The 15,234-nt window shown below is 39.3% G+C and overlaps 1 protein-coding gene across 33 annotated transcripts in view; it reads left to right on the forward strand.

The window, feature by feature from the left end:
• Positions 1–15,234, forward strand: part of CFAP95 (cilia and flagella associated protein 95) — a 243,907-nt gene that overhangs the window by 23,941 nt on the left and 204,732 nt on the right. For all 33 annotated transcript variants that reach the window (XM_081504761.1, XM_081504570.1, XM_081504507.1 and 30 more), the window contains exon 2: positions 5,414–5,522. In XM_081504761.1, the coding sequence (XP_081360887.1) occupies positions 5,414–5,522 (109 nt within the window). The remainder of the gene's footprint in view (positions 1–5,413; positions 5,523–15,234) is intronic.

Consider the following 15,234-nt stretch of genomic DNA (forward strand, 5'->3'; position numbering starts at 1 on the left):
AGCTCTTCCTTCAGTGAACAACACAGAATACCTGTATCAAGCTGCTTTAGCCTTTAACTAACTCCTGCTGTCAAATTCGTGTCTGGAGAAAACTAACATCTGCAGATCCAGTCTGTAAACTAGACCAGGGCTGGTCAATAATGACCTTTATACTAATCCAAGGTGATGTGCAAACTATGAAGACAATGTAGAAAGTTTTTCACATAGCTAAATTTATTCAATTTAAAGGCTTTTAAGGTTGATTTTACTTATCTTTGGTGTTGGAAGTCTTCTTATTAAAGGTGATGGATAGTTATTATATTTTTAATGTTCCTGTTAAGAGAAAGTGTTGGCAATTTTATGTTGGTCTTACAAATTTGGGGGTAAAGTTTTGCTGCTCCATGAAATGCTGAGGTTTGGGGACCACTGACCTTATGGCAGAAAGTGAAGAAGAAGTGAAGAGCCTCTAGATGAAAGTGAAAGAGGAGAGTGAAAAAGTTAACTTAAAACTCAACATTCAGAAAACTAAGATCATGGCATCTGGTCCCATGACTTCATGGCAAATAGATGGGGAAAGAGTGAAAGACTTTATTTTTTGGGGGGCTCCAAACTCACTGTAGATGGTGACTTCAGCCATGAAATTAAACACTTGCTCCTTGAAAGAAAAGCTATGACCAACATAGACAGCATATTAAAAAGCAGAGACGTTACTTTGCCCACAAAGGTCTGTCTAGTCAAAGCTATGGTTTTTCCAGTAGTCATGTATAGATGTGAGAGTTGGACTATAAAGAAGGCTGTGCACCGAAGAATTGATGCTTTTGAACTGTGGTGTTGGAGAACACTCCTGAGAGTCCCTTGGACTGCAAGGAGATCCAACCAGTCCATTTTAAAGAAAATCAGTCATGAGTATTCATTGGAAGGACTATTGCTAAAGCTGAAACTCCAATACTTTGGCCATTTGATGCGAAGAACTGACTCATTGGAAAAGACCCTGATGCTGGGAAAGATTGAAGGCAGGAGGAGGAGGGGACGACAGAGGATGAGATGGCTGGATGGCATCACCAACTCAATGGACATGAGTTTGAGTAAACTCTGGGAGTTGGCGATAGACAGGGAGACCTGGCGACTGAACTGACTGATCTAAGAATCTGGTATACAGTCATTCTCTAGCTCTTTCTCAACCTTGGTACTTTTTGACACTTTGGATCAGATACTACTTTATTGTGAGGGCTGTCCTGTACACCATAGGATATTTAGCGGAGCAATGCTAGCCTCTTTCCACTAAATGCCAGTAGCAAACCACTCCACCCAGATGCAACAACTAAAAATGTCTCAGGGTGGGTTGTAATGGTATAGGTGGGAACTATGATCAAAAAGTTTGAAAGTTACTGTTCTACAGACATTGTAAATTTTATTTCATTGTATTCATTATTTTCTCATAAAGAATTTTTATTGCAATAAATGAGAAGTCATGGCAACCATAAATAAATTCAGATAGCGGGCAAAATAAGGCTATATAAAGTATATGTATATGTATAGACATATATGTGTCTATGTATATAATACTTTGATTATGCATATATATATGTATTACAAAGATGCTATAAAGCTTAATTGATATTGACAAAGTATTTAAAAATCCCCAATGAAGCATATTGTAGAAAAATATAATATTATTACCCATAATAACATTTGCATTTTTATGTCACTTTTCACTTGAGACTCTCATTCAGTTGATTTGTATCCTTAGTGTATGACTCCAAGTTCATCTTGGGGAAACTGAGGCTCAAGTCAGTGTTCAACTGACATGATAAAATCAGTGAATAATTAGGCCTCCCATATCCTTTATAATACCCTAATCATTTTTACTGTTATTATATGTGGCAAATAAGCCCCTAAGTATACATTTAGTATTATAATAAATATATTTTTATTGTTAATTTTACATTTTGCATATTTTATATTTTACATTTTTGAACACATATATTTATTTTTGCTGGGTTGGTAGCATCTAGGAAATAGGGGCAAGTCTTCAGCTGTGTGTCTCTCAGAACCTGCTGGCTCTGGGCACATCAGTTGTGGGCAGCCAGCAGACTTTATTGGAATCCCAAGTGCATTAGCTTAGTCCTCCAAAGTTTCATTATAGATTGATGTTCTAATGCTGGGCTTTTGATTGTTTTCTGAGATTGTGGTAAGAAAAGGAACGTGTCTGTATTTTTGGTAATAATCTAGTTATAATACAACTTAAAATACATGGTGGGATAATCAAGGCTGCATTCTGACTTTCACGGACACTACCTTTGCCTTCATGGGTCCCTTCCTCAAAAAAGTTTTAAATGATAGTTTATGATTGCTTTGGTATAAAGATGTACATTGTTCAAGCTTGATTATATTCTTTTTTACTGATTTAAAAGTGATTAAAACACTTTCCTTAGCCCCTAAAAGTTTCACAGGCCCTGGACACTGGGCCTGTGTGTGTGTGTGTCCTCAGTCACTCATTCATGTCCAACTCCCTGTGGCCCCATGGACTGTAGCCCACCAGGCTTCTCTTTCCATGGGGTTTTCCAGGCAAGAATACTGGAGTGGATGGCCATTCCCTATTCCAGAGAAACTTCCCAACCCAGGGATCCTATAGTGCCTAAGAAAGAGATGGGGCCTGGAGATAATACATTGAAATATTACTTGGTGTTTTGGCCTTTCATTCCTGTGTTCCTAGGGAGGTATTCTGGTTTTTTTGCCTCAGAGAAGAATGACCCAACTGGCAACAAAAGAGCCAAATTCTTGGCTTTCAGGCTCAAAACCTTAGGTCTTGGGATGGCACTGTAGATTTTAAAGAATAGATGAAGAGCTGTGGTATTCTGTCCCTTAGTAGACGAAGAGTTCATGCACTAAAGATGAAAGAGGCCAGAGAAGTTGAGAATATGTGGATTTGTCTGGGATCGCAAACTTGGATTAAAACTTTGGAAATCCTAGAGTAGATAGGACCTATCACTGCCTAATCATTTATTCCCAGGGTAGTGTTTCCAGAGCTGTTGATGTGTGGGGCCCTGATGTGTCTCCCAAGCCCAGTGTGGTGGGGACATGAAACAAGTGCCTTCTTGGTGGGCCAGGCAAACAACTCAGGGATGCCATCTGGGTTTCTAGGAACCCTGGTTGGAGAGGGACACAAAAAGGTTTTTGGTGGTTTGGATAGTGGCACCCTTCTGGCAAAGTGCCAGTCTGTGTAGACTGTGTGGCAGGACCAGGTGGGCAGAGCAGAGCTCTGCATGGATCCATAATGGAAGAACATTGGAAAATGAGGATGTTTCCACGGGTTCCAGCAAGGAGATATGATGCCAACAAAGATGGATTCTTGGCATTGTGGTACCACACGGACTCTTTAGAGTTGAAAGAGAACCAGAATTGACTGAGATTAGGTATTTTTCACCTGAAATTATGAGCACTTGGGAAAGAAATTAAGTACAATAATGGAAAAATTAAGTTACAAATTTTTACCTCAGAATTTTTTGAAGCCAGATTAGTATTCACTATACGTAGGTTTATATGAGTTATTTACATTATTTGCAGGACCTTCCACCTTTAATTTTCTTCCTTTTAACTCTTCTAAAAATCTTAAAATGTATTGGTATAATCTCTGTCCTCATTTTACACATATGAAAATAAGGGCACAGAAAAGTTAAGTGACTTCCCCAGGGTCACACAGCTAGCGCTTTGCTGAGCAATGACTCAAGCTCATGACCCCATGCACTCTACCATTCCTGTTTTGTGGTGTTTTTTTTTTTTTAATTAATTTAATTTAAATTTTAATTTTAATTAATTTTTTAAATTAATTTATTTTTGTCTGTGCTGGGTCTTCACTGCTGTGCACGGACTTTCTCTAGTTGCAGTGAGCCAGGACTACTCTCCAACTGTGGTGCACAAGCTTCTCGTTACATGGGCTTCTCTTGTACAGCATGAGCTCTAGAGTGCTTGGGCTTCAATAGTTGTGGTGCACAGGCTCAGCTGCCCTGCAGCATGTGGGATCCTAGTTCCTAGACCTGGGATCGAACCCATGTCCCCTGTATTGGCAGACAGATTCTTAACCACTGGAGCACCAGGGAAGTCCCCTGCTCCGGGTTCTTAATGTCCAATATTCCCCTAAAGAACTTCAGTGAGAGCTTTCTCTCAGGCTCTCAAAAAATGGTATTGGTACCAAAATGCTCTTAGTGTTTTGCAGTTAATGGTCAGATGTGAGGAGGGCTGAGGGCTCATATGCTGGAGTTCTGCTAACCTGCCCTGGGCTCCCTCTCTGTAGTGTTCTATGCAGAGCTCTGCTTCCATGAGTGGTGGTGGGGAGGTAAGGGTATAATCTGAATACAGTGCAGGGCCTAGCACCAATGCAGTGGGATGAGGTGGGGTGGTCAGGTCCTGGGCTGGGTGCCCCACCCAGGTTAGTCAATGCTGTTCTGCTTCTACAGTCCTGTGCCCACACTTAATGACACTGTAGATTTTTCTTGTTTAGTTGCCCACCCCTTTCCAGACAATGAGCAACTGAAGGCAGGAATTACACCACACTTTCTCCCCACTTGTATCTCCTGCACCTAACAGAATGCCTGGCATGTAATAGGTATTTAAAATATTTGCTGAATGAATGAGCAGATAGGTGGATGGATGGATAATAAGTTTCTGGGTACCTCAGTGTCCCTCACATAGTCCCATATCTCTTGATAAAAAAGCAAGCCTATTTTGATGGGTCTTTGGGTTCAGTTTCGTTTATCTCACCTGAGAAAGATTTGTGAAAATAGCTCCTTCTGTTAAGGGCCTCTTCACCTCCTCTCTCCTTCCTTATCTCCAAACCTTTCCTTTATTATTATTTTCAACCACTGTTTTAATCAAATGTTCAGAATACTTTTCCTCTTTCATCTACATGTTTTAAGAACGGTTATGTTTAACTGTTAGCTTCCTTTGCACCCTCTTTAGAAGCAGGGACCACATGTTATAAATCCATATAAGTAAATATTTTACTGTCTCTTGTTTTGAAAAGAATTGTAATTAAAATTCATGGTAGAAAAAAAAATTCATGGGAGAACAATTTCTAAAGTGGTAAGTTGCCTCTCTAAGATATTACCATGTCTTGTTTTAATTCTTACTTTCAATAACTAATTTACATTATTAAATAAGATTCACTTCACTGGAGTCACTGAATAATCACTGTGTTGGGTAAGTATTGTTTTATGACATTAGTTTTATCACATATGCTAAATTGTTTTTAGGAAGTAGCTTCAGTATTACCTGAAAAGAGATGGGCAATGTATGTCCCAAATCCAGTAAATTTATCATTAGAACAATATCACAAATACAGTAAACTTTCATTGCATTATTTTTAAAATATTTAAATGCAATACATGATAAATAAGCTTTGTCCTTTAACAGATTCTATTTTTTTTTTCCTAAGGCACCGTGACAGAGAAGCTTATCCCAAAGATTATGATATAGAAGGTCCTGAAGAAGTGAAAAAACTATGTAATTCAACATATCATCGACTTGGAACCAGTGAACCCCTAGTAAGTAGTAACCACTAATTTATCTAAGTCCAAATCTTCCTTCTAGTGAAACATGAAAAAGTAGAGGGAGGAGCACTTTCTCAGGGCTCCTCTTAGTTGTATTAGTTACTTAGACAGGTGGCTTAGCCACTGTTTGCCTCAGTGACCTTACCTGTAAGGTGGGAGCAGTTCATAAGGTTACTGGGTAAATAAAGCAAATAAAGTGCTTAACTCAGTGCCTGGCACATAGCAAGTGCTCAAGAAATTATTACTGCTGTTGTGATACCTTGCTAGATGTCTTCTCTAACCTTCATCATCACCCTGTGAAGTAGGTATTATTATCTCTATTTTACAAATGCAGAGAAACTCCTAGACATTAAATGACTTACTCAAAGTCACCCAGCCAAAGAGTGAAAGAGTGAGAGTTTAAACCCATTTCGTTGATTTCTTATCTTTCGTACTTAAGGTGACAGAGTTGTAAGTAATTTAAACATGCTATTATTTCTTATAACATTTGTACAACCAAGTTACTAAAGGAGGATTTACTGCATAAGAACTTCCTATTTGAATTGTTGTGGATGGATTATTCCATGGCTATTTAGGTGTTTTTTTTTCTTTCTTTCTTTCTTTAAAAGAGAATTTTATTTATTTATTTATTGGCTGTGCTGGGTCTTTTATTTCCTATTTTATTTTAAATTTATTTTTTTATTGAAGGATAATTGCTTTACAGAATTTTACTATTTTCTGTCAAACCTCAACATGAATCAGCCATAGGTATACATATATCCCTTCCTTTTTGAACCTCCCTGCCATCTCCCTCCCCATCCCACCCTTCTAGGTTGATACAGAGCCCTGTTTTAGTTTCCTGAGCCATACAGCAAATTCCTGTTGGCTATCTATTTTACATGTGGTAATTTAAGTTTCCATGTTACTCTCTCCATACATCTCAGCCTCTCCTACCCTCTCCCCATGTCCATAAGTCTATTCTCTATGTCTGTTTCTCCATTCCTGCCCTGTAAATAAATCTTCAGAACCATTTTTCTAGATTCTGTATATATGCGTTAGTATACGGTATTTATCTTTCTCTTTCTGATTCACTTCACTCTGTATAATAGGTTCTAAGTTCATCGACCTCATCAGAACTGACTCAAATGCATTCCTTTTTATGGCTGAGTAATATTCCATTGTGTATATGTACCACAACTTCTTTATCCATTCATCTGTCAGGTATCTAGGTTGCTTCCATGTTATAGCTATTGTAAATAGTGCTGAAATGAACAATGGGATACATGTTTCTTTTTCAACCTTGGTTTCCTTGGGTATATGCCTAGGAGTGGGATTGCTGGGTCATATGGTGGTTTTATTCCTAGTTTTTTAAGGAATCTCCATACTGTCTTCCATAGTGGCTGTATCAATTTATATTCTCACCAACAGTGCAAGAGCATTCCCTTTTCTCCACACCCTCTCCAGCATTTATTGTTTGTAGACTTTTTGATGATGGCCATTCTGACTGGTATAATGTGATAGCTCATTGTGGCTTTGATTTGCATTTCTCTAATAATGAGCAATGTTGAGCATCTTTTTATGTGTTTGTTAGCCATCTGTATGTCTTCTTTGGAGAAATGTCTGTTTAGGTCTTTTTCCCACTTTTTGATTGGGTTGTTTGTTTTTCTGGTATTGAGTTGTATGAACTGCTTGTGTATTTTGGAAATTAATCCTTTGTCAGTTGTTTCATTTGCTATTATTCTCTCCCATTCCGAGGGTTGTCTTTTCACCTTGATTATGGTTTCCTTTGCTGTGCAAAAGCTTTTAAGTTTAATCAGGTCCCACTTGTTTACTTTTGTTTTTATTTCCATTACTCTAGGAGGTGGGTCATAGAAGATCTTGCTTTGATTTATGTCATTGAGTGATCTGCCTACTTTTCCTCTTAGAGTTTTATAGTTTCTGGTCTTACATTTAGGTCTTTAATCCATTTTGAGTTTATATTTGTGTATGGTGTTAGGAAGTATTCTAATTTCATTCTTTTACATGTAGCTGTCCAGTTTTCCCAGCACCATTTATTGAAGAGGCTGTCTTTGTCCCATTGTATAGTCGTGCCTCCTTTGTCAAAAATAAGGTACCCATAGGTGCATGGGTTTATTTCTGGGCTTTCTATTTTACTCCATTGGTCTATATTTCTGTTTCTGTGCCAGCACCATACTGTCTTGATGACTGTAGCTTTTAGTATAATCTGAAGTCAGGAAGGTTGATTCCTCCGGGTCTATTGTTCTTTCTCAAACTATTTAGGTGTTTGCTCAATCAGTGTGAGGCAGGAACTCAACTCCCCCTAGTCTCCCAAATTCTGTTCTACAGTGTCAAGAGATTTGGGACTAGTTGACGGCTCAGTTCAACTTCTTAGTTTGGCCTTGGGGCCTGAAGAGTTGGTAATTTCACAGATAGATGTGAATGTGTTGCGAAGTCTAGGTTTGGATCACATTCTGCCCCTCAAAGGCTGGGCTACTTTAGAAAAGGGTAAGCCTAGGAAGATCCATAATTCTACCATTGAAAATGGCTCTAGAAAATTCTCTGTTCTGCAAGATGATGGGAATAAATTAGCTTAGCAGAACCCATGCTGCTCCCCATTCCTTTTATAGTTATCATAGACAGAGAATAATAAACATAGCCTGAAAATGGGGATTTATTATAAAGATGCAGCTGCCTGAATATAGAACAAGAACACTTACCAGAACCAAGACAGCTCTAAAACAAGTCATCTGTCTCCCTCCCTGTCTCTTTCTCTCCCCCTCTCTCTCCCTCCCTCTTTTTTCTCTCTATCTGACACACACACACTCTCTCAGCATCTCTATTCCTCTCTGCTTTGTCCTCCTTTAGTCACACAGCTTAAATCTCAGGGGCATTCTGCTTGTTTCCCCGGTTTCCACCCTGCCTTCTTGCTTTTGCACCAGGCTGCCTAATTGGTCATTAGCCAGCACATGGGTGGAGCTCTTGAGTATAATGCCCAACTCAGAAAATAACCAACCCTTCCCACTTCTCCAAACCCGGCTTACCCTTGCTTTCTTGAGCATGGTGAGGATGAGCGCAAGGTGGACAATGCAGGCATTGTCTGGCATACACTTAGCATCTTTGACCCTTAAAAACATTTATTTTTGATTCCTAAATGAAAATGCTCTTGGTCTCTAGATTGTGGGAGGAAGTGAAATGAAGTGAAATATAAGGAGTAGGAACCTCAGACATTTATTCCTTATATTCCATGCATTGTAGCAGTTAAATCTCAGGTTTAATAGAGAATCTATAAATGAAATAATATTTACCTTCTTTATGACTTTCATTCATAGTCATTGAAACCTTGTCCTACCAGGTTTACAGTGTGTGTTAGATAGGAATGTTACTGAATGAACTTGGGTCCACTTCCCAACCTGCAGCAAAGCCAAAACTCAGTTTGAAAATAGAGACAAGATTTTGAAAAAGGTGTGCTATAAGTCTCATCTGCAAAACTAAGTTACAGATATGAGGCTCTGGTAATCTATCTAAAGCAGCACAGCAGCAAGAAGGGAATTAGCTACATATTCATCAGTGGTGGGACAAAGATAAGTGAGTAATCAGGCTCAGATGTGGCTTTGGGAGATGAGATATGGGCCATGTAGAAGAGAAAGATGACAGAGAGCCATTTTAGTGCCTGCCCAAGAGCACCTCATGTAGGAATGGGAGAGGGATTGACTGTATTCCCATGAGCTGAGCCAGGACATCTAAGTACAGAGATTGGCATCCTGTATCATGGAACACACTCTGAACGTTCCCAGAAGGGAACTCAGCTTCTATTAGAACACTGCAAGAAAGTCAGTTTTGAACATCCTTCAGTGCCAGAGAGGGTCAGACACAGGCAAACCCAGAGAAAGCCAAAACAAGAGTACATGTCCACTTTTCCCGCATTTGCTTCTCTCCTTCCTCATGTCTTCTCACCCTCATCTTAAACCCTGAAGGAGCCAGAAGGAGTTGGGGTGTAGGGAAGAATTCCAAGGAGGACAATTGGGAAGAAGTCAGCTGAAGTAGACCAGACTGAAATATGCTTCTTCAGAACCTTTCATTTTAAGTGAAATTTTGGCTGGTACATGAGACTGGGCATTTTACTTAATCAGTAAAACAGTTCTTGGGACAGAAGTAGCCAAAAGGTTTTTGTATTATCTGAGTGACCAGAAAAGTCCTGAATCCTGTTCTATATTTCGGCAAAGAGCATAAAAAGGAATTATCCCTTCCAAGTAACTATGGATGGACAGCAATGAAAGAAGAATAGATTTGTTTTCTGATTGTACCTACTTACAAGACCTACTTGTTCAATGAGCCAGTTGCCCATTTGTATATAAAATAGAAGTCTATTCACATCATCCCTCTCTATCCCCTTCCCTTACTTTAATTTTCTTCATGGCACTTCAATGACTGGACATATTTAAGACTTGTTAGCTGTTAATTGTCTGTCTCTCACTACTAGAATACAAGCTTTATGGGAGAACAGATGTTGGTCTTTTTTGTTCTCTGCTGTATCTCCATTTCCTCTAATGGTGTCTGGCACATAGTGTGTGTGTGTGTGTGTGTGTGTGTGTGTGTGCGCGTGCGTGTGTGTGTTAGTTGCTCAGTCATGTCTGAATCTTTGCAACCCATGGACTGTAGCCCACCAGGCCATGGGATTCTCCAGGCAAGAATACTGGAGTGGGTTGCCATTCCCTTCTCCAGGGCTAGCACATAGTGGGTACACAATAAATATTTATGGAAGGAAGAAAGAAAGGAAGACTGTATTCCACAAACATGTATTAAGTTCCTATTATTTTGTTAAGTACTAGGATAAGAAATGTTGTGCCAAGTAATCATGATGAGTGCTAGGGTAAGAAACTTAATTCAAAGCAAGGTCACTGTACATCAGGAACTTACAGGCTTTTGGGGGGTAATGGGTGCATGCAACCACAGTGGTGGTATGTATGATGGATAATATGACAGGAAGGAGGTCAGGATGCTGTGCAGGGCCCTTGAACTGAAATAAGTTGAGGAGAGGGTCAAGGATGGCTTCCTAGGGAATTCCCTAGTTGTCCAGTAGTTAGGACTCAGTGCTTTCACTGCCAAGGAACCTGGGTTCACTCCCTGGTTGGGACCCTAAGATCTCACAAGCCGTGTGGTGGTGTGGCCAAAGAAAAGTATGGCTTCCCAGTAGAGGTGACCACCTGAAGCTCCTGAGCTGAATGTTTAAAGGAACTATCTGTTGGTGGAATCTGGAAAGATACTACCCAAGTTTCAGTGGTAGCATAGTCGAATTCCTACCCCAATGACCCCTCTGGCTTCAGGAAGCTGAGTGGAGCCATGGATTCAAAGGGGACCAGTCATTCAAGCCACTGGAATTTCTGATTGTGTTAATAGTAGTCCAAGTGATTTTGGGAAGTAGTATTTTAAATTACAATAGTTTGTGTTATTTTATTTGGACTTCATTGAGGTACTACTTAGCTATGACAGAGTGAGTCCCATGCAAAATAAATGGTCAAGAGTACATCTATCATTGTTTCTTCATTTAAATCCCTCACCCAAGGACCCTCATGGCTGATTATGATCCCCTGTCATAATCACTTATGTAAGACCACTTCTAAGGAAGTGTTGCACATTGAATCCCATAAAGTCAGAGGGATTAAATACTGAGTAAATTTGATGTTGTGTCACAGAAGATGAGAAATGTCAGATAGAAAGGAACAAAGAGAAACTTGAGTAATTTTATTAAGCAGATTTTTCTTATACAGCTAATGGATCAATGCCGAGGCATTTTTGGAACAGGATAACACTGATGAGCAAATTAGGCTAATATTAGATTAGTATTAACAGCATCACAGTCATTTTGGACTTAAAATGGCAAATAAATGAATAATACAAAAGTGTGCTAACATTCATTTTATGAACAGATGAATACTAAGTAGGTCTCAAATACGAGCTGTTTTGGTGGATGAAAATATAACATTTAAAAATTAAAGACCCTAAAAGGGATATAATTATAATGGATTTGAGGAATTAAACTGTCATTTACTTAATTGGTTCAGGTATTTTCTTTTTCTTTGATTGACATAGTAGAATAGTATTTTGAGCACTACAATCTTACAGATGCTTCCTGCATTCAGATCTAAGTACTACCTGGAAAATGCATATGAATCAAATCTTTATAAATGGAATAATTTTAAATGTCAGTGAAAGAGAACCACTTAAACCAGGGAAAAGGAAGATGTTTGGAGATAGTGGACTGTTGAGTCAGGGCTCCCTCTTGCTTTCTCTCTCCATAATCTCTGAATTTGAAGTTGATGCCACAAGTTCCAGCATGCTCTCCTGGATTTTGGCTTTTCCTATGTCAGTACAATTGCATCTGACTTGCCTGTTTCAGGAATTCTGTATAAGTTTTGGCCAACTCAAGTGTACTTTCCTTGTCTTATGCTTCAGCTACGGGCTTGGGAATTCTATCAAGTATCATTTCTTGGCACTTGGAAGGTGAATGAAAGGAGGTATCTGCCATTTTGATCCTATTACTATTCTTTGCGACTCTTTTTCTGTGTCAATAGTCATATCACATGGTTCCTCAGGTGGCTCAGTGGTAAAGAATCTGCCTGCCAGTGCAGGCGGCCCAAGAGATGTGGGTTTGATCCTTGGGTAGGGAAGATCCCCTGGAGTAGAAAATGGCAACCTGCTCCAGTATTCTTACCTAAAAAATTCCATGGACAGAGGAGCCTTGTGGACTGCAGTCCATGGGGCCTGCAAAGAGTCACACATGACTGAGCGATTGAGCACAGTCATGCCCTAATTTAACTTTTAGAGAAACTAGCTTTTAATATATCATGTGTGTCAATTTACTTGCGTGTGTGCATGCGTTCTATGCTAAGTCGCTTCAGTCCTTCAGTATGAGTTAGAGGAGCATGCTTTCAGGGAACCCTATAAGGAACCCAAAAAGAAATGCCTGTTGGGCATCATTTAAAATGAATCTTTCTGAGAGAGATTCTGCCAGGGGGTAAGTCTTCCTCAGCACAAATAGGCTGGTTACATTCTAATGTGAAACTTGAGGGGAAATCCTAAGTGACCTACTCTTTTCCCGTACCCATTACCCAGATTGTACACCTTCTGGGTTTTCTTAAATGTAGCCGTACGAGAAGAGTTCATTTTGGAAGATTAGAAATAGAGACTTAAAAAATTGATACTCAGGAAAATGGGGAATAAGAATGATATTATGAAGTGTACTTCCTGTATACATATTAGATATTTTTTATATTACCATTTTACTCAAGCTAGATTTTATTATGCAAATTAAATGGAAATTTTAGTGATTATCCTGTAAGCTTGTGCTATGTTAATTGCGCATATCAAATTGCCAATCTCCAGTTTGTGATATATATATATAAAGCCCAAAAGACTTTTAAACATATGGAAGTGTTTTTATAAATTATCTACCCTTATGTCAGGTTATAAACATTTATAGACCAAAGTGATTTTTCACATTAAGATGGTGTAGGATTAGGTTTGCCTACACACAACAGAAACCAAAAATCAACAGTGGCTGTTCACATAAGGTTTTATTCTTTTATATAAAAAGTCTAGAGGATAACAGGCCAGGAGTGGTATGAAAGTTCAATAAACTGTCAGACACCTACTGCTTCTTGCTTTCTGCTTTGCTATCCCTTACAAAAGGCCCAATATGGCTGCTGGAAATATGTCATTATGTCCACATTCCATGCCATAGAAAGAGAAACAGAAGTGGAGGTTGTATATATTAATTCCATTATGCCCTATTGTCAAGAACCAGGCACTGGTCATTTCTAAGTATAAGGGAGGCTAGAAATGTAGTCTGAAACTTCATGGGCCCAGCTAAAATATGAGGGTTCTATTATTGATGAATAACAGAATGGGAAGTCTAATATTGGAGGATACTATTTACCTCTGATATGGGAGACACAGAGAGTAAGTGTGGGCTCTGCTGACAGATTGCTTCTCATTGATTCTTGGCTCCACCACATACTAGGTTGTAACTTTGGTCAAGAATTTACAATTTTCTGTTTTTTATTTCCTTGAGTATAAAGTGGGAATAGAGTTTTCATGAGCATTTAACGTGAAGACATTTAGAATGGTGTCTAGTCAATGTGGTATTGTTATTGCCATTATTCCATGGTTTATTGCAACTCACTAAGCTACAGCCAGTATAGTCTCTGGGTTTTATTTACTACTATAGCTACGTCGAGGCTGTATATTGTCACCCTGCTTATTTAACTTATATGCAGAGTACATCATGAGAAATGCTGGGCTGGATGAAGCACAAGCTGGAATCAACATTGCTGGGAGAAATATCAATAACCTCAGATATGCAGATGATACCACCCTTATGGCAGAAAGTGAAGAAGAACTAAAGAGCCTCTTGGTGAAAGTGAAAGAGGAGAGTGAAAAAGTTGGCTTAAAGCTCAACATTCAGAAAACTAAGATCATGGCATCTGGTCCCATGACTTCATAGATAGATGGGGAAATAGTGGCAAATAGATGGGGAAACAGTGGAAACAGTGACAGACTTTATTTTGGGGGGCTCCAAAATCACTGCAGATGACACCACACTTATGGCAGAAAATGAAGAAGAACTAAAGAGCCTCTTGATGAAAGTGAAAGAGGAGAGTGAAAAAGTTGGCTTAAAGCTCAACATTCAGAAAACTAAGATCATGGCATCCGGTCCCATCACCTCATGGCAAATAGATGGGGAAACAGTGGAAACAGTGTCAGACTTTATTTTTTGGGGCTCCAAAATCACTGCTGATGGTGATTGCAGCCATGAAGTTAAAAGAAGCTTACTCCTTGGAAGGAAGGTTGTGACCAACCTAGATAGCATATTGAAAAGCAGAGACATTGCTCTGCCAACAAAGGTCCATCTAGTCAAGGCTATGGTTTTTCCAGTAGTCATGTATGGATGTGAGAGTTGGACGGTGAAGAAAGCTGAGCGCTGAAGAATTGATGCTTTTGAACGGTGGTGTTGGAGAAGACTCTTGAGAGTCCCTTGGACTGAAATAAGATCCAACCAGTCCATCCTAAAGGAGATCAGTCCTGGGTGTTCATTGGAAGGACTGGTGTTGAAGCTGAAACTCCAATACTTTGGCCACCTCATGCTAAGAGTTGACTCATTGGAAAAGACCCTAATGCTGGGAAGGATTGGGGGCAGGAGGAGAAGGGGACGACAGAGGATGAGATGGCTGGATGGCATCACTGACTCGATGGGCATGGGTTTGTGTAGACTCCAGGAGTTGGTGATGGACAGGGAGGCCTGGCGTGCTGCGATTCATGGGGTTGCAAAGAGTCGGACACGACTGAGCGACTGAACTGAAACTTAAGAGCCACTAAAGCTATTGTCTGTTTCCTTTTACTATTCATTATTTTAATTTGTTAGTACCTTTGTTTTATATAATTTCCAATGGTGTTGATTGATTTATTGAAATATTTATTGTCAAACATGATTAGAACATATCTAAGATTAATTGTTGGGCCAAACGTACACCTTAAAAACGAAATGATACCTAGTAATTTTTTCCCTAAAAGATAATGCTCTATTTTTCATTAGAGTGTAAAATATGGAGCCCAATACAGTCCTCTGCTGTTGATTTGTGAAACTTGGAATCTCTGAGGAAGAGTAGTTGAGTTATAAGTATAAGAGTCAGAGCTGGGAAATTAGGCTGGGAGGCTGGTGATTCAGGAG

The sequence above is a fragment of the Giraffa tippelskirchi genome, chromosome 1 (genome assembly GCF_054371585.1).
Source record: "Giraffa tippelskirchi isolate mGirTip1 chromosome 1, T2T-mGirTip1v1.2.pri, whole genome shotgun sequence".
NCBI lineage: Eukaryota > Metazoa > Chordata > Mammalia > Artiodactyla > Giraffidae > Giraffa > Giraffa tippelskirchi.